This window comes from Podarcis melisellensis (assembly GCF_964234715.1).
Source record: "Podarcis melisellensis genome assembly, chromosome: 7".
Taxonomy (NCBI): Eukaryota; Metazoa; Chordata; class Lepidosauria; order Squamata; family Lacertidae; genus Podarcis; species Podarcis melisellensis.
Window position 1 is genome coordinate 40221094 of NC_138539.1, and position 20400 is coordinate 40241493.

Here is a 20400-nt window from a genome sequence, read left to right on the forward strand (position 1 = left end):
GAGAGAGCAAGTTCTCTCCCCCACCATATACCACTTGTCTCTTCACCTAAACAAGGCAAGTACAAAAAGAATGTTGCTTTCTCTGCAAAGAGTTGCACAGGGGAAATACCCTTGGAAAGAATAAGCTGCACATCTTGAAATGTGTCAAACAACTTTCTAAAAATAAAGCGAGTTTTGACTTCTACAACACCTTTGGCCATCTTTCGTTCGTTTTTGCCATTTATTCTTGACCCTTCTGAAATCACCCAAAATCCCAAGGTCTGAGTTTGAGTGGAATTAAACAAAAACCTGTCACATCATTTCTTCCTCTGTAACAGTGGCTAATAGCTCTGGTTTGGGGGGGCAAGACTTTGTTGGGGGGCAGGACTTTTGTTAAGGGACAGAACTGACATGATTGGTCAGTTAGTTAAGTATTCCTATTGTTTCACTTGATCTGGGGTGGGGGCAGCTGCCCCTCCTTGGCTACGCCCATAGGGCAGTTTACAACCAAAATAGTTTCTGCTCCAAAACTGAGCCTAAACCTCAATTGAAATGTAACCAGAAAATCAGTTTCCTCCAAGAGTGCCTAGATCTGATCTGCGACCACCTGCTCAAGAACCTTCCCCAAGGAGGGAAGATTGGCAACTGGCCGATAATTATTTTGATTGTGAGGGTTTCTTAAGGAATGGTTTTACTACTGCCTCCTTCAAGCAGGCAGGGACCATTCACTCTCACAAGGAGGCATAAATCACCTCCCTGGCCCAGCTAGTTTTTATCAGCCAAGAGGGGCAAGGGTCCACAGCACAAAGTGGTCACCCTAACCAGTTCAAGCACCTTGCCCACATTCTTGAGCCTTAAGAATTGAAACTTATCTAACAACATTGGACTAGGCAGTGCTCTGGACACATAATGATGATGTCATTGTAATACTTTTTGCAAAAAATAAATAAATGAGTAGCTAGTCCCTAAATTGCTCAGGAGGACCTTCTTGGACAGGTAAGTGTGTTTCCATGAGCCTATTTCTTAAGAGTTTTCTCTCCCTCCTACCCACTTTTCCATTACATCCACATTCAATTATATTTGCTAAATTCCCTTATCATACATCTGGTTGAGGATCAGATGAGAAAGAACATGAGTCCACAAAGGAATACTAAAGAAGAGCCTGCAAGAAATCATATGAGATAAAGAATTCAAACATGAAATGGAAAACTATATTGGTACTTCTAGCCAGTTTTTAGGATTGTTTAAAGCACTGCTATAAAACAAGAGTGTTCTGCAAAAGGTTTCTCTCACTCAGTTCTCTCCGTAAGTCTCCAACCTTGCCAAGAACACAGATATTATGAAGGTATTTGTTGTTGTTGTTTAGTCGTTTAGTCGTGTCTGACTCTTCGTGACCCCATGGACCAGAGCACGCCAGGCACACCTGTCTTCCACTGCCTCCCGTAGTTTGGTCAGACTCATGTTTGTAGCTTCAAGAACACTGTCCAACCATCTCATCCTCTGTCGTCCCCTTCTTCTTGTGCCCTCAATCTTTCCCAACATCAGGGTCCTTTTCCAGGGAGTCTTCTCTTCTCATGAGGTGGCCAAAGTATTGGAGCCTCAGCTTCATGATCTGTCCTTCCAGTGAGCACTAAGGGCTGATTTCCTTAAGAATGGATACGTTTGATCTTCTTGAAGTCCATGGGACTCTCAAGTGTCTCCTCCAGCACCATAATTCAAAAGCATCAATTTTTCGGCGATCAGCCTTCTTTATGGTCCAGCTCTCACTTCCATACATCACTACTGGGAAAGTCATGGCTTTTACTATATGGACCTTTGTTGGCAAGGTGATGTGTCTGCTTTTTAATATGAAGGTATTACTTGTCCCCAACTATGTTTCACCTCAATCTTTGTTTGGATTACTCTCCAGTTTATAAAAAAGTCTCCTGTGTTTTATGGCATATTCACACAAGAAGTATGAGGTGGCATATGCCTTAAATCAGTCGAAACTGTGGTCTTTCCCATATTAAGATCCACATATGGAGCAAGCAAGTTAAGAGAGGGTTAAAGGCACATTGTAGGAACATGCTTATTTCAAATAAATCAGTTTCAAAGTGGGGAAATATGGAAGGGAGAAGCAGCCTGGGTTCCCCACACATGATTCCCACCCCCCAAATTGCCTCGAAGCTGTTTCCTGCTCTGCAGGGTTCCAAAGATGCATCTGCATCTGCCCAGAGTATTCACTAAAACCAGGATGAATGTTACCCATGATCTTCTGATATTGACCTGGTGATAATGGGGAGGCAGGAGACATCTGCTAACAATTCAAGACACTGAGTTATAGCCAACTAAGTATTACTCAGGGTAGACCCATTGAAACTGATGGCCCTAAGTTAGTCATGTTCATTCATTTGAATGGGTCTGCTCTGAGTACAATTAGCATTGGATACCACTCACTGTTCTTAATCTTTAAAGCTCTTTATGGCCTTAGACATGCACACCTAACAGAATGATTTATTCCCACCTGATCTGGTGCCCTGTTCAGTGTTCCATCATTGTTGGAGGTCAAGTCAACCTCAGCAAAGATTTGAGCTTATGGGGAGTGGATTGTTCAGGGTTGTGGAATGGCCTTCCAGAGATAGTTAACCAAAGCACACTTGTGATCATTTTCAGAAGAATGTTTTTATGTTGCAAACTACCCTATGATCTTCAGATGAAGTGTTGTATATAAATTTATTTTTTTAAAAATGTTAAGGAGTCTGCAAGCCTTTTTTTATTCAGGATGGTGTTTGGGAGTTGAAATCAGTTGAGCTGGGTGTTTATTACTGCTGTTTTAGATGTTCAACTTGTTTGTAATTCTGTTTTTATGGAATTTTAATTATGATTCTTAAAAAAAATATAAGCAGAACCTGCTGGATCAGGCCAATGGCCCATCTAGTCCAGCATCCTGTTCTCACAGTGGCCAACCAGATGCCAATGGGAAGCCTGCAAGTAGGACCTAAGCACAAGAGCCCACTCCCCTCCTGTGGTTACCAGCAACTGGTATTTAAAGCATTGCTGCCTCAGACTGTAGAGCCAGAGTACAGCCATCATGGCTACTTGCTATTGATAGCCTTAGCCTCCATGAATTTGTCTAATCTACTTTCAGAGCCATCCAAGTTGGGGGTTGCTGCTGCCTCTTATGGGAGCAAATTCTTCTGTTTAACTATGTCAGGGGTCAGCAATCTTTTTCAGATTCCATGGGCTGGTCCACCAACTCTCAGACCATGTGGTGGGCCGGACTATATTTTGAAGAAAAAAATGAACAAATTCCTATGCCCCACAAATAACCCAGAGATGCAGTTTAAATAAAACCACACATTCTACTCATGTAAAAACACACTGACTCCCGAACCGTCCGCAGGCTGGATTGAGAAGGCAATTGGGCCGCATCCGGTCCATGGGTCTTAGGTTGCCTACCCCTGAACTAGGTGCTGCATGGAGAAGTACTTTCTTTTGCCTGCATGAATCCTCCAACATTCAACTTCATTGGATGACTATGAGTTCTAGTGTTACGGGAAGGGAAGCTTTTCTTCCATCCACTTTTTCCAGGTCACACATAAATTTATACACATCTATCAGGCCACCTCTTACTCACCTTTCCTCTAAACTATAAAAAGCCCCCAATGTGGCAGCTTTTCCTCATAGCATAAGCAACCTTGAACATAGGGTGAAGTGGAATATGAATATTTAAAATAAACAGGCACAGCAAAATACACATGTGGCCTTGACTTAATTTAGTGTGGATGTAGTACATACCCAAAATAAAATCCTCATCTCTGCTTTGAAAAATCCAAATTGGCCCCTGTAGACAAACCCACAGAGAGAAGAGGAGATGAGATCTGTGGTGAAGGCAGCCGTCATGCAGCAGAAGAACGTTTGCCAGGCCAGCTTGATATCCCAGAAAGAGGCCACCTCCTCCAGTGTGAATAGAAGTCCACCCACTGGAGCATGGAACACAGAGGCAATCCCTGCTCCAGCACCAGCCGTAACAAAATTCCTCCTGTAACAAAGAGGAGTATGGGGTGGGAGGAGAGGAGAGAACAGAGTTTCAGGATAATCCCATTACTTTAGATAAGTAAGATATACTCTTCATCTTTATTTACAGGTAGGTAGCCGTGTTGGTCTGCCGTAGTCGAAACAAAATTTAAAAAATCATTCCAGTAGCACCTTAGACACCAACTAAGTTTGTTATTGGTATGAGCTTTCGTGTGCATGCACACTTTTTCAGATTCAGCTCATAACAATAACAAACGTAGTTGGTCTCTATGGTGCTACTGGAAGGATTTTTTAAATTTTGTTTCTTCATCTTTGGTTCACAAAACAGCATGCATAATTAATTACTTTGTTGTGAGCTTGAAATAAGTGCCAATTTTACATATTTTCTCGGATCAAAATAAAGTCAAAATGATACCTGCTTTTGAATAGTGCATATGGCACTTCCAGACTGTTGCTATTTTCAGGTGGGATTCAATCCCGCAACAACAAATTCAAGTCTCACAACTATTTTTGATTAGGAGGGCTTGTGAAACAAATCCACTTCTCCAAAAGTTCAGACTTTTTGCGATGAGGAAAGTGATTGGGAAAGGTACCGGAAAGTGTAGGCTAATACTTGCAATGTCAACTGACCTTCCTGCAAGCAAATCAGACTGAATACCAGTAGCAGCTGGTAAGGCACTAGCGGGGGGGGGGGGCTCTGTTGATCTCCTGACTTCCCAACCCACTGGGTTGATGCTGTGTATAGAGACAGGAAGGGCCCCAATTCAGGGAGCTCAGTGTGGTGCATACAGGCAGGAGTGTTGGGTACCCTACACCTACTGCCTCACCAGCCACTACTGGTGAATGCTCTCTGAGCAGCCAACATTGTCCTATCTCCCTGCAAATGAATCAGGATGAACAGGTCATCTGGAAGTGCCCATAGCAAGCTATGCAACAGCAATCTAGCCAACTCTTGTCAAACTGAATTAACCCAAGTCCTCTATTACTAGATAGACCTCAAGGGCCAATGTATTTGGTTGTGACCCGTATCAGGTGGATTCAAACTGCCATGGGGATTTTAATGAACATGCAAAAATACTTCAGAAATCTGTGCCATTGGTCACGGGGCAAATTTCTTCCATAAGTAACAGCTTAACAAACACATCTCTAAGTTATTTCACTAATTGTTGAGGCAAGTTAAAAAGCAAAATGTATCATGTTTATTTGGGCTGTCTGGTTATCCTTGAGCCACAGATAGTTTGTAATGGCTTTTTGTTTGGAGATACAACAAACAGTATGGTCAAAGGCACATGTTTTATTTACATATTTTTATAATCCACTGTTTTAAGGCTATGGAACTTGATCATTCAAAGCTTTCCAAATGCAGGCTTGACATGAACAATAACACTGGTATAATAGATCTTGTTTAAAGTAAGATCTTACAGGGCACCCCATGGATTTGCAAATGCCAGCATTTCACAAATAGAAGATAAAGTGTTTGTGATCCTTGTCCATACTGCAAGATCTGGTGATTTATCGCATCCAAGTATCTTGAAAATATGTTATTTTATACAAAAGTAGCATTCTCCATGTCACATTGCATGAAGTCATTTCATGTGAGCAACATCCATTTAAAAATCCCCTGACCATTTTGACCTGAAAGTTCTGTTTTGTTCATGCTCTATAACTGAGTAAGCCACTATTGAAACATATGGGAGAAGGCAATTAAAAATCAGATGAGCAGCCTTAAACCTCATTTATTCTATGCATTCAACATAGCAGCTTTACCATATTCTATTTGGCAGCTGTATGCTTCATAATGATGGTGCTCAAAAATGCAACATAACCAGGTTTCACTAATCAAGCTTCACCAGTCAAGACAAACACATGTGGATGTGGATTCTGCTCCACACTCACACCACACAGCATTAAGCCACAATGACCACCTTTTGTCTTACTTCCAGGTAAACACATATACATTGCACTGCGAACTGCTGTTTGAAATGCTGTATTTGCTGCTGTGGAGGCATGATTTAGGAGGAAAGCTGTCTGGATTTTTGCATCCAAAATGGACCCTTGTTTCTCCTAAAGAAAGCGTCTATACAATTCTTCAACAGTATAACCCTTATGAGCTGAATCCAACATTGCACAAGCAAAGTTCTACTTCTATTCTTTCCTCTTGCAGCCCTCAGGCTCTCCCCAAATATGTGGAGACTGCCAAATGGCAGAGAAGGATGTAAAGTCCCATTGCACTGTTTGATAGCACTGGATACACAACTCTATGTTTCCACTGAAGACACCATTACAGTTAAATGTTTCTATCGTTACTTTTACATGTTACCTAAGTTAAGGCAGCCAGTAACCCTTTTTAGTTAACTATTGCATATTTAATTGATAAGGTCTCTTACTTGTCAGCTGAGTTCCAAAATCTGGTGAAGGAGGGGAGATTCATTCCAAGGATCTTTGGCCTGGACTGGCTCAATCCATATCCTATTATTGCACTGGGGAAAGTATTGTGAAAAATTAATGGTATATTTAATTTGCTGATTTACAAAGTTTCAGATTAAAGAAATCAAATAACCAGATGGCAGAAGGCATGCAAAACTAGTTGGTTGCAAGCTGCTTTGACTTGCTCATTGAGAAAAAGTGACCAATAATTTTAATATAATAGCAATGATAAATTTAATTCATTCTTTATATTATGGATTATACTCATAAGATTTTATGTGTTTTATATATATGAATGGGCATGCAACAAAATATTGCAGTAGGAAGTGTGCTTATTCAGTGTGCCAGTCATCTAATGCCTTTTCCCAATATCCTCCATTCCATTCTCCCTATCCATATTTTCTTTAAAATCTGTAACTTTTAAAATATTGATTTCTCACCCCAAGTGAATCATGGGACCTTCTGGTCCACAGAAGAGACCAGATGCCACAGCCAGAACACAAGAGACAAAAGTTCCCACAAAAGTTCTGATATTAAAAATGTGCTGAATAGAAGCTCCGTTCAGAAAACCTATGACTTCCGGTAATCCACTTGGTGCACCTGTTGGACAAAAGAACTGTGAAAAGGAAAAGGCAATATTATTGTAGCAGCCACAAAAGCTCACATAGCACAGCTCGAATCAAATGTTATCCAATATCCAGTCATGATTCATCGACAGGATTATCAGGTAAAAAGGTAAAGGGACCCCTGACAGTTAAGTCCAGTCGCGGACAACTCTGGGGTTGCGGTGCTCATCTCGCTTTATTGGCCGAGGGAGCCGGCATACAGCTTCCGGGTCATGTGGCCAACATGACTAAGCCGCTTCTGACGAACCAGAGCAGCGCACTGAAACACTGTTTACCTTCCCGCTGGAGCGGTACCTATTTATCTACTTGCAATTTGACGTGCTTTCAAACTGCTAGGTGGGTAGGAGCTGGGACTGAGCAATGGGAGCTCACCCCATCACGAGGATTCGAACCACCAACCTTCTGATTGGCAAGCCCTAGGCTCTGTGGTTTAGACCACAGCACCACCCGTGTCCTGGATTATCAGGTAAACATGCCTAAATCAGGAGTGTAAGACCTTTTTCAGCCTGAGGCAACCTTCCAGCACCAAGGGCCTTCTGGCAATTCCCTCATTGCAAGAAGCAAAGCTACAGGGAAGCAGGCAGAGGGCCTTCTCGGTAGTGGTGCCCGCCCTGTGGAACACCCTCCCATCAGACGTCAAAGCGATAAACAACTACCTGACATTCAGAAGACATCTTAAGGCAGCCCTGTTCAGGGAAGTTTTTAGTGTGTGATATTTTAATGTATTTTTTATCTCTGTGGAAGCCGCCCAGAGTGGCTGGGGAAACCCAGCCAGATGGGCGGGGTACAAATAATAAATTATTATTATTATTATTCCAGGGGCCACATGCTAGGGATAGGTGGGACTAGGGGCAAAATTGGACAGAAAAGTTAATATAAATTTTACCTTCTACAGTAAGCTAGTTTTTACACACACAAAACACAAATACACACACCTTTTCTATCTTCCACATAGGCAAGCAACAAGCATTATTATGGGACACATTCCACCCAGACAAACATATCATATCCTGATATCTTAAAAACTGAGCAAGAAGCAGGTGTTCAGTACTTACCACAACCAGTCCTGAGGATACAATGATCATAGCCAGTCCAATTCCAAGTATGTATAACCAGGTCATATGAAAGTTGCCTTTCTGCCAGTTTTACAAAATAAATAGTTATTGGTAGAAAAACTGCATAATATGGTAGGATATTCATTTGCCAAACAAATACATTGTCACTGCACATATTAGAAGAACGTAAGAGCCTTAAGGATCAGACCGATTGCCCATCTTGTCCAGCATCCTGTTTGCACAGTGATGAGTATGGCACCATCTGCCCCCATCAACTTCTCCCATTGCTAAAATATATGGACAGGACCCCCCCCCCCTCCAACACACACATACAATTGTCATATAGCAGATGCCAGCAGTTTCAGCTACCAAACCACCTCACCAGCCATTACAGCTCTTGGTAAAAAATGTCATTCAAGCAACCAATCCGAGGATGGTATTCAACTAAGTTTTATGTAGAGCAGACCTATTGAAAAGAATGAGCATGACTAAGCTAGGTCCATTAATTTCAATGGGTCTGTTCTGAGTACACTTAGCTGAATACGTGTCTTTAAAGAACACATGTTCATAGAAGAAAGTCATCATGTGGATTTATGCTCTCTGTTTTACAATATTTGAAATTGATCACTTGAATGAAATAGCCATTAAACAGGGAATATTGTCTGAGCTGAAAATAGCAAGATCCCATGTCACATATATTAGGGCTGCCATACGTCCAGGATTTCCTGGACATTACCGGGATTTCAAAGGCAGAAGTGACATCCGGGGAGGAATATCCAGGCAGTGGTTTGTCCTGGATCTTCAGTTTTCCTCAACAACTTTGAGGGTGTCCAGATCTTTACTTCTTGAAATATGGCAACCGTAACATATATTGCATATTAATTAACTATATTCACATTTATTTTAAAGGATTAAAGGCAAAAAGGCACTTTTAGAGTCACTTGACATAAATACAACTTACTTTATTTTCAAGAAATCCCTTTACTTCATGCCTAGTTGAGGTTACAATTCTAATTGTTTGCCTAGGAGAAATTCTGATTCAAATCAACAGAATTTACTGCTGGACATGTATAGGATTGTGTGTGGATTCCTATTTAGAAAAAACTTTATTTTAATATTGCTTAAAATGTAATTTGACTATTAATTATTTTAAGATTTTGCACCCTCATCTTTCTCAAGGCAAATGCTCATCAAAATGCTCTTCCTGAATAATACCATAGCTACCTATATATCCCAATATCCAATTAACAAAGGCTGTGCAGTTTTCTTAGTGAATACCTTATAGAATTATTATAGAAAGTTATGAAATATGCCTTCCATTCCACCAATTTTGTCTGACTGTCATCCCATTCCATTTTGAACTGTTTGTGTTTGGGTTAGCCAGAATCATGTTGTCTCCACTGTCCTTTGCAAGTAAATTAACTCCCACAAATTTGCAAGAAAAAAAGTCATTTTGTTGAGATTGGATTCTCTTGTGCCTGTAAGTCAAAGATGCTGTTTTTGTTTCCCAAATTTAAATGGCTCAGCAAGCTACCACAGATTTCCTGTCTTGGCCTCAGGTCAGATCTTTGACGGTAAATTGCAAACATGTGCTTACTCTGCAGTCATCCAGGAAGACCAGATACATGCAATTTGGGTCAACCTCTGTGCAAACTAAAGGGATAGACATAATTTATATTGGAATCTTCTCCTCTGATTACCTGAAGTTTGCTTACATGTGACTTGTAATGTCAAGATTTTGTCAAAGGCCTCTTCCCAATTTTGTTGCCTACCTTCTATTCTTCGGTTGTTCTGAGCCTGAAATCTCAGACAACGACAAGTGAGTGTATCAAAGACAGTTGACAACTGGCTATTATGCCCCAGCTGCAACAAAACATGTCTCTCCTACATCAGTCTCTACAGCTACAGCAGGAGCTGCAACCTTACAACAACTTGACCTCAACCTCAAAGCACACTCCTCCATTGTCTCCCAAGGCAGATGGATGCCAACAAGAGCATGTGTAACAAAGAGGTGAAGGCATGCTCACTTCGGCAGCACATATACTAAAATGGGAACGATACAGAGAAGATGTACCCAACAAATGCCTCCCCCCCCCCAGCAAAAATCTTGGCTACGCCCATGGAAGAAGATGTTGCAACTGGTGCTATAAGGAGATGCCCTCTATGGTTATTCCTTCTTAGATCCTTCCATGCTGTGCTAGATGCAGTCTTAAGTATAATGGTTAGTCTCCATTTGTTTTCACCTTGATGGTGATGCTGTTAACCTCTGCCACATTAAAATAAGACCAGATGGACTGACTGAACCATGATGTCCTCTCTGTTGACAACTGCATTCTTGTTGTCAACAGACTCAACAAGATGTGCATTCCGTACAGACTGCTCAAGCAGCCAGCATACCAATTTATTATGGGCCTCAATCTAAGGAAAATAGAAACTAAGCTGTGTGTGTACCACAGGCCCAGTATTGGGCCTGTCACATCAGCTATAAACACTGAGGGAACCATTATTAAATCCACTGACAATTTCTGTTATTTCAGTTGCCTATCTAAGAAAGTAGCAGTTCTCTTGGAGTCTCTCTTGGAGAACTCAAAATTGGTGTAGTGTAGTGTTTAAAAACTGACTTGGGGTCTTTGATCCAACCATGGGACTATAGTTAATATATACTGCACCCCTGTGTGGTGCATTCATGGTAGTTGTTATTCCCATTTTTACAACAAATAAAAATGTAAATCTACTTTGTGGCTTTATTCTTTAACATGTTATTATTTGTCATATCCACACCATAACAATAATGGCTGCCACCTAAGAACCCTGGGAACTGTAGTTTTGCAAGGGTGCTGGGAATTGTAGCTCATTGAGGGGGTCACCTAACAACCTGTAGCATCCTTAAACTTCAATTCCTGGGATCCTTTGTGAGAAGCACAAATTGATATAAAGTGATATAAGAGTTTAATATGTATGATGTAGATGTGGCATGTGTGACAGGCAGCAGAGCCAGACCAGAGACTGGTGATGCAGTCCCTCAGAATCCTACCAGAGTGCTGGAATGTCTCTCCAAATGGCTACCAAGACAGCTAACCAAATAGGAGGTGCGGAGCAGCACTTTGGGAGGAACAGTTTCTGAGGCATTTGGTGTTTTTTGTGTTTTTTTGTTTGTTTGTTTTAGATAGGGCTTAATTTGAGATGTTGGAGAGGCAGTGATTAGGATAGGGTTTGTCTGAGAGAGTTGGTTCAAATTTGCATTTAACATCTGCTCTGAGGAAAATATCTACAGCTGGAATAAGGTGCCTTCATAGCTTAGAAAGTAAGACCATGTTAAGTGTCTTGGGGCAGAATACAGTTAACTGGAGTTAAGTGGAGGACTGTGTCTGAGCCAAAGAAGGTAGCAGCTGTGAGAATACAGACTACCTGGGCCTCAGTATAGCCAGGAGGGGATAGGTCTTCTAAGTACAGAAGACTTCCAAGCCAGTAACAAGGGGTGAGGTGATCCCCTGGGTCTGTTATACTAATTAGAACGCCTCAGGTGTGGGATTACTCAAAGAGTGGGTAACTGACTAAAAGTGCCCCTCACACATGAACCAAAATATTAATCTGTGAAGGAAGCTATGCTGTGTCAAAAGTATTTAACAGTAACACCTGTCGTAGCTAAGTAAAGGAAGAGAAACTGAGTTAAGCATTCTACCACCTATTCAAGAAACCTGAACTTCTACCTGAAGTCTAACAACTGATTTTTAGCAACTGAAGTTTGAGAAAAGCTGGACATAGACCTCTGTGTTTAAGCCTGTGACATTTTTATATTTCGTTTAACTAATAAGTTAACTTCTACCCGAAAGAACGCATCACCTGACCCAACCTCTTTTTGTAAATAAAACTTTTCTTATTTGATGAACTCCTGCTTGAGACTCTAAATCACTAAGTTTTCCCTCACACAAGATAGCCTGTGATAAATTGTAGAAATTTGTTTAATTGGCGTATTGTGCGGTCAGTCCGCTATATTTAATTGGGGGCAATTCTAGACTCCAACATTCTTCAAGCCTCCCTTTCACAATGCTTTATTTAATTATTACAGTTATGTCCGAGCATGAATAAAAGGTGATTTTGGAGTAGACCAAAGGTCTATCACATCTAGCAGCCTGTTTCCCACAACCAGATGCCTCTGGGAAACCTAAAAGTAAGACTTGTGGGTAGCCAGGGTTGTAGTTCACTGTGGCTTACAAAGGGCTCCCATGCTATGACCAAGTTCAGGTTAGCTTAGCTTTAACAAAAACTGTTCTTCCTAAGTGGGGATGTATGAATCTGTCAATTTCAATTACCTTTGTTCCTTATGTTTCCAATCTTAAATTCCACATTTTTGCAGCAATTGATAGGGTTTTTAAAAAACCCTACAAATATACAGTGGTACCTCAGATTACATATGCTTCAGGTTACATACGCTTCAGGTTACAGACTCCGTTAACCCAGAAATAGTGCTTCAGGTTAAGAACTTAACCTGAACTTTGCTTCAGAATGAGAACAGAAATCGTGCTCTGGCGGCGCGGCGGCAGCAGGAGGCCCCATTAGCTAAAGTGGTACCTCAGGTTAAGAACAGTCTCAGACTTAAGAACGGACCTCCGGAATGAATTAAGTACTTAACCTGAGGTACCACTGTATATATAATAAATACATATAATATAAATATTATAATATATATAATTCATCAGCATTTTAGTGCAAATTTCTCTTAATATACACAATTTGCATTCAACCTTCACTAATATAATTTTTATTGCAAAGCAGTCTCCCTTAATGAAGATCATTTGCATGTTATTTTCAGAAATCTGTGCATTGTTATGCACACTTTACCAGAGTATGTCATTCAGTGTCTGTAGAAAGAGAGGTCATCAGGGACAGAGGTGGCAGGTAACAAAATCTTACTTGGACTTTATTACTTCCCCCAAAGCAATTTGAGCAGAGAGATTATTATTTTCTGCTGTGTTACCTGAATGTAGTTCTTCACTAGTTCCCATTTCAGTTTGATGAGATAATCAATTATTTGATGGATCAGGAAACCCACTGTTCCTACTATTATTCCAATGATGCCCATCACTAACCATCGATCCCAATCCATTCTAAAAAATAAAAATAAAAGCAGAATTGATATAAGTTGCAGTAACCTCAGAATGTTAATAAGTAGCCTTTTGCTAATACATCTAAAATGCTAAACAGTTATCATGGAATCTCAGTTTTTGAGAAGAAGAGCTGTCAGTTTTTTCTGAGAATCTCTCAGAAGAATTGTGATTGAAAGGTGTTCATGTCTTTCAGTCATGATTTTCTTTAAGTAATCACTCAGAAGTGAAGGATTGAAACTTCTTTGTTCCACCCATATGCCTTGTTCTTTCTTCCCCAAAGTTTCTAGTCCATATCCCTAGGCAAGTATTGCCTACATTTCTAACTTGGCCCTTTGACTTGTCCCTGTTCCAAATCTTAGGTTCTGCAAAACAAATTGCAACAAGAGCAAATTGACTTAATTTTCATAATTTAATCCAGACACAACAGTTGAGAATTACAAGCATAAACTTTCAAGATATTGTTTACTGGTAACAAATATGCTCCATTTAGCTCTTCTGATTATCCGCTGCAGCTGCCTTAACAGCTAAAATAAGCAGGTGTGATGTCTCTTATGACTGCTTTGATGCAAGAATGTAACAATAGATCCAAGGATCCACTTCCCACTGGAAATTGGGTCTATTTAACATTTCCAAGAATCCCAGACCTAGTTATTCTCTGAAGAAACAGAGTCTGCAGCAAGAGCAAGAAACTCAGTCTGTAATCAATCCATCCAATGTAGACTGCAACCTTTCCTGGTCACAGTGGACTTTCTTTCTTATAACAATTATAGATGTGTAACCTGCACTTTTGCAGCAATACTGTGTATTACCAAGTTTTATGTTTTTATAAACTGCTCCTAAGGAGACATGCTTAGAATGTTCCTGGTACCTTTTCCCTCCCTGCCGTATTTTGTGGCATTCAGATTGGTACAAATGAAACTGTGGATTTGAAAATTGCTCTAACCTGCCAGCACAGTTTCCTGTGTTTTGCATCTCTTCAGAATGTGGCAGTTCCTCATTGGTCCCTAACAGTGTCTTTTCCCCCAAACATCTGAGTGCACTCTTCACTGTTCCCAATAGGTGGCACCAAAACACTTTGGTTTAAGTTTATCATTCGATGTAATAATAATTTACAGTCATATGAGCAAAGAGGAAATAAAGGAAAATATGTTTGACCTGTGAAAGCTTTTTTTGGGGGGGGTGCAGAATCCACCATGTGCAAGTGGAGTGAGCCAAGACAGAACCATTTCACAGCCTGCAACTCACTTCAACTATCTTTCTAGGAACAAGTAGAAAGCCCAGGTGTTCTTGATGTGCTTTTAATACTTAAGCTACAAAATGATATTTTTCACCATGTCCATTTGAAATATATTTGACCCATTATTTCGTCTCTGCTGGTCATCATGTTGGGGACTAAGAAAAATGCAGGTTTAAATTATCTGACTCTTACATAAATTATTGTACAAGCTGAGGAAAATTAGGGCATGTTCCCCACCACCACCCATATTTTGGTACATCTGCATGCCATTGATTTGAACAAGAGAGGTAAGCATGTGGCCAGATGTCAGGGTTTCAGGGAGAGAAGAGCAGATGGGGGAGGAGACAGAGAGCGAGGGGGAAGAATCCCAGAGAGATGAGGAGGAGGATGACGATGACCAAAGATCGTCCATGAGTTTGTCCAGTGAGTCAGAAGACTCCCAGAAGGGAGCCCCCCTGGTCAGACCAAAGGGGGGACCAAGGGGGAAGCAGGGAGGAACAGGGGAGCGAAGGGAGAAGCCTCAGTAGGAGTAGGACACAGGAGCCAGCTTCTCAGCCGGAACGGAGTGAAGGGGGTGGAGTTACCAGGGTGTCAGAGGGAGCAAAGCGTGAAGGAGACAGGGGGAGAAAATTGGAGCAGGACGCTCAGCCGGAAGGGGTGGAGAGTAGCACCGGGAGCAGTGTAGCGGTCGAGAGAAAGGTCAGAAGCAACGTACGCGTGCCAAGTTCAAATGTAGAGGCGCGCGGAAGTGAGGAGAGCCCTGGGGAGGAGCCCGGCCCCAAAGCGAGAAGGAGGGGGGCGGAGGCGTCAGAGGATTCAGCCTCGGGCGAGTCCCGGCGAGGGGGAACCCAGGGGGGCAGAAAGACCCTGCGGAAAAGGAAGGAGAGGAAGAGGTGGTCCAGCACAAGCCTCTTAAATTGGTGCCGAGGCGGGACAGATTCAGAGGGTACTTCAGCGATCTAACGGTACAGACGTAGAGTCACAAAGATGGAATGTAAACGCAACCATGATCTTCAATAAAGACTTTCTGTAAATAAACCGGATTGGAATTGGGTCTCTTGTGAGCTGGGACCAGACGGGTGGCTCTGACACCAGATTTTAAAAATACTTTGCTTTGAGTGAACAGCACACATAATTATAGAAAATGTTTTCTTAATCAGTGCTATAAAGGAGTTGAGAGAAGTTAAGCAACATGAAACCAGACCAACAAACTTTAGTTTGATCGGTTTGGATATCTTTGCCCAAAGAAACCGCAGTAACTAAAGCTGATCACTACAAAGTTTGTTGCATCAAGCTTGAAGCTAATGAGAAATATTTATTCCAAAGCCATTTCTATTATGGAACTCTCTGCTGGTGCTCGATATCACTGACTCTCATAAAGTTTAAATCAAAGCAAGAACAAACATGTGCTTTGTCAGGAAATCCTAATGTAGATAATTGAGCATTAATTATATAACTCACTCTAAGACAGGAGCAGCTGACACCATGCTAACTGGTATATAGCAGCAAAACCCAGACCCAAAGATATCATTTCTATATACCCATGGACTTTTTAATAAAGAAAAAAAAAATCACAGGCTGCATACATGTACTGCCTTCCTGATGCACTGTAACTCTGGTGGTATCAATTGTGCCATTGGAACAGGTCTTTGGAGCAGACGTCCAGGGCTGAACAGAGGTAGCCCCATTTGTGGAAGGTCTCACCACATTTTAAAGCAATGCAGCTTACTATTTAACACAAAATAATGCTAAAACCATTAACTAATTATCTGCCTAACTACACTGGATGGCATGTCAGCAGAACACATCTCCAAGCCCTCTGTAAACTGGGTTCCTGTTATTTCCATTTGCTTCCCTTTCAACCTCCTGGGAAGAAAAGGGGGGTGAGGGGGTGCACAGGTGCTGGCACACATCCCTGAACTCCAATATTCCAACTCCTGCTGGATAAAACAGGGGTCCCAGCATAGTGGGCATGCCCTCTTCATGCCTGTTCTGCAAAGGCCTATTGAAGTAGGCAGATCCCTTATGCTGGAGTGAGGGAAAATTGCATAAATTGTAAGGTGCATCCCTGACTCCAAACTCCCTTACAACTCCCATTGCTTATTTTCCCTTTCAAATGGGGTTCCAATTCGGTGTTACTAATTCAGTGCTAATATCCAGTGTGTACAACAAGCAGGTTGTTTATTACCTGTAGTTTTGTCGCTGCAGCCACTTCTTGTAAACACTGCTGTGGGAAGGCAAATAATCCAGACTCTCGTGGACAGATAGGCGTTCCCTTTCTTTCTCTTGGAGGAAGTTCGCCCTTCCTGAGCAGCTGCTGCTGCTGTTGCATCTGGGATCAAGAGACTCAATCAAATCTGGCCGATCTTCGGCTAGCAGCATCTCCTCTTCACCATCATTTGTGCATCTCTTGCAAGAAAGGAGGGTTGGCATTTTGAAGAATCACAAGTGGCAGCAGAAGACCTCAGACCTCTGTCTGCAAATCAATGGTTGACAAATGCACCTGGAGAGGACTTACTGACTGCTGTGCAACAAGGGCTCACTGACTTATGTTGTGGGTTGGGTTGCTTCAGTAGCAGCACCACACAGATCCTGCGTGTTTGTGTCACCCAGAACCTGTCAGAACCAGATTTTTGTTTCATAGGTGACTTTCCCACCAGAAGGGTTGGGCAGGCAGCCAACTGAACACAGTGTCTTTCCTGAACAACACAGAGAATGTGAAGTCTTAGGGTTTAAAATCAAGTGGTGATTGTGGAGGGTTTGGTCATCATACTTCCCAGCCACTTAATGTAAAAAAATATATCAGGCGCTAAGCGTTCTGAACACATTGCAACAATGCTGTATCAGTTGAACTGGTAACTAGTGTGTTCCCAGGTCCATTTCAAAGCATAGGTCTTAAGCGTTAAAAGCCCTAAATGGCTTACGGCCAGGCTATCTGTAACTGCTTATGTCCCAAGTTCAGAATCGAAGGCCCTGGTCAAGGAATCTGTCTTTAAGATTGATTAGACGGGCAGGCACTAGGACATGGCCTTTTTCAGGAGTGGCACCCCTACTCTGCTAAACTCCCAACAGAGGTATAGTTAACCCTTCTGCTTAGGATTTAAAATGGCTAAAAACTCCACTCCCAAATGCCTTTTATGTGCTTTTATTGTGACTGTTTAAAAAAAAATGTTTATGTTGGACCAACTGTATTTAAAAGCAAGGCTAGTCAATGGGGTATCCTCAATGTTTTTGAACTACAACTCCCATCATCCTTATCATTAGCCTTACTGGCTGGGCTGATGGGTGCTGTAGTTCAACATCAGGAGGGAACCACATTGCTTAGCCTACATTGCTGCTTAAACCATTGTGTGTTTTTAAATTTCTAACATTTTTCATATAATGCAATATTGTAATGTTATGTTTACATAATGGCTGGCCACAGTGGCAGACCTCAAATTTCAGCAGTGCCCTGTGCAATGTCAAAATTCAAGCAACAAGCAAAGACAAAGGCTGCAAAAGGCACTAATAACAATGATTAGCACCAAGGCAGGCATTACAGAGCTGGCATCATCTGGCATCTAATGATACCCATAGCCTGGGCCCACTGCCAATATCTGGAGTTTCCGGGTCTTGCTGTTGCCTGTTTACCTACTCCCCCTAAACAAGTGATTGAGTAAGTGAACAGAGCAAAAAGAAGGCATAGTAACAAATTCATGGTTTACAACTTGTCTTCTCTCTGGGATGCGCTGTGGATTGGTCTCAAGAGAAGGAGGCAAACAAATAGGCAGTGGGAAAAGGTTATAAGGTGGTGTGTGCTCTCAGGTGGGGAGGTTCCCCCAAATCAGTGTCTGAAGCAGGAAGCTGACAAAAGAAAACAGCCCGCCTACCTAACCTTGACGCTTCAAAGCAATGTCATTATTACTTTGGTTTAATTACAGTGTGGCATCTGAATATAGACTGCATTTTTAATCAAGACTTATATTGGCTTATATCTTGATCAGGTTCCTGAATTAAATGGGCTTAGATTTTCAAATGTTTCATGCCAGGCAGAGGAACCTTGGCAATGTTTTCCTCCTGAACAAGCCCCCCCCCCCCGATTTATAGCAGGAAAAACAATTCTCAAAGTCGTTTAAAAAAAAGAGGAAATTACAGACTGAGAGCAAGGACACTGATCCTGCATGTTACAGAACATAAAAAAGGCTGAGAAAACACAATTAGGAATGGGCAAATAGTAAAATGATACCATGGGCCTTTCATTAGAGCAGTGAAAAAGGCAACTGGCTGGAAGAATGAGAGCATTTTTGGGAAATCTTTAAAAGCTGTTTTTTACTGAGTTCCTTCCTTTTTATTTTACAAAGGTTTTATTTTTTTTAAAAGGCTACCTATGATAATGTATGAAATATATTAGCTTAAATATATTGGCTTAAATGTAATTATGCAAAGGATTTAAGAAATGCTAGATTCATAGAGTCATATTGCAATAGGAGACCAGAGGGGCAAATGAGCCTAGCCCCCCTTGCCAGACAGGAGACGCCATCGAACACTTCTGATATATAGTTGTCAGGCATTTGTTTAAAAGACCCTCAAATGAAGGAGATCTTTCAATGATGATTAACTCAAGATCCTTGAAGATAAAAATGTAAGATTAACCATTTGTTTTAGAAGGCAATAGGGCAAGGAGGGCAAGAGGTGAGCTGGTAATTAAGATTCCATGTAAGATATATTATTACTTATTTGTCATTTATATATAGCTCTTTGTCTCCCTTATAAGGACAGGAGGATATGGGTGTATCTTTTTGTGATTAGTTATAGCAATCAGCCAATAGGAAATCCAACCAGGCTGATTGAACAGAGGCAGCCCAAGGAGGAGCAAAGGGGGCTGGATTAAGGGAATATAAGTGCTGGCCATAATGGCAGGAGGCAGGCCAGAGCTTGGTAACCATATACCACTGTGCCTCTCATTTATTTGTCTGACAAATAAATTATTATTTTAATTTCTCTGTTGCTGCGTTGAATATTTCATTCCAGCTAAGCGTTAACCACAAGCAGGGTGCTACAACAGGACATTATTGCTTCATTTTAAGAGACAGGGAACAATGCATGGATAGGTAGTGCTACATATATGCTTTTGGATATGGATAACGGGTGGCATTCAATGTATTCACATTTTTAAATAATCATTTACTATTTTTAATTATTATTATTATTTAGGGGGAAATATAAACTGCTTCCTAAAAACAAAAGTCCAAGCAGTGTGCAGATTCTGTTATATATAAAGGATGATTAAAATGAAGAAACCAATAAAAACAAATATGAAGAAAGCTATCATTAAAAACAAAGCACAATAAAAAAATGAAACAAATGTAAACTAAAGCATGTGTCTGGATAGGCTTACTAGAACAGAAAGGTTTTCAACAGCTGTCTAAAACAGTACAGTAAAGGCACCTGCCTAATGTCAAGACACAGGGAGTTCCACAGCACAGGTGCTGCCATGCTAATATACACTTGGGGTAATAGAGAGGAGACAAATCATAGTTGGGGAAACACCTCTGAATCTACTCAATAGATATTTTATCTACGTATTCTCTGAGGGCAGGAATACTGAATATCCCCAGCACCGTATCGCAGCTCAGTTTACTGTAAACTGAAAAACAGTAACAATACTGCATGTTTACATACAGGGCCTTAGATTCGAGTTCCACAGCTTTCCAGCAGCCTGGCTGTTTATACAATAGGAAAACAATAGAGGAATGATGCAACGGTTCAGAGTGAACAACACAACAGAGATCCACAGTCTCTGTGTTCATCTTGCAGTTACCTTTCAGGCAGCCCTTGAATTATGGGGGAAATGGAAGTGTGTGGCCTTTAACAGCCACTCCTAACCCCTTGAGAGACAAAAGTTTTGTGATTTATACAAAACTTTCAGAATACCTGTGTGATGCTGTGCAAAACAGTTTTTCCTTTAGGCA

General features: G+C 41.3%; 1 protein-coding gene across 1 annotated transcript in view; it reads right to left on the bottom strand.

Annotated features, from left to right (window-relative positions):
• LOC309374595 (chloride channel protein C-like) overlaps window positions 1–18252 on the bottom strand; it is a 67579-nt gene extending 49327 nt beyond the window's left edge. The window contains exons 1-6 of the mRNA XM_081919658.1: window positions 16638–18252; window positions 13083–13212; window positions 8105–8185; window positions 6864–7039; window positions 6384–6476; window positions 3757–4000 (exon numbers count right to left, since the gene is read on the bottom strand). Coding sequence (XP_081775784.1) covers window positions 3757–4000; window positions 6384–6476; window positions 6864–7039; window positions 8105–8185; window positions 13083–13212; window positions 16638–16882 — 969 coding nt within the window. The 5' untranslated portion in view covers window positions 16883–18252. The remainder of the gene's footprint in view (window positions 1–3756; window positions 4001–6383; window positions 6477–6863; window positions 7040–8104; window positions 8186–13082; window positions 13213–16637) is intronic.
• Window positions 18253–20400: the final 2148 nt, after the last annotated feature.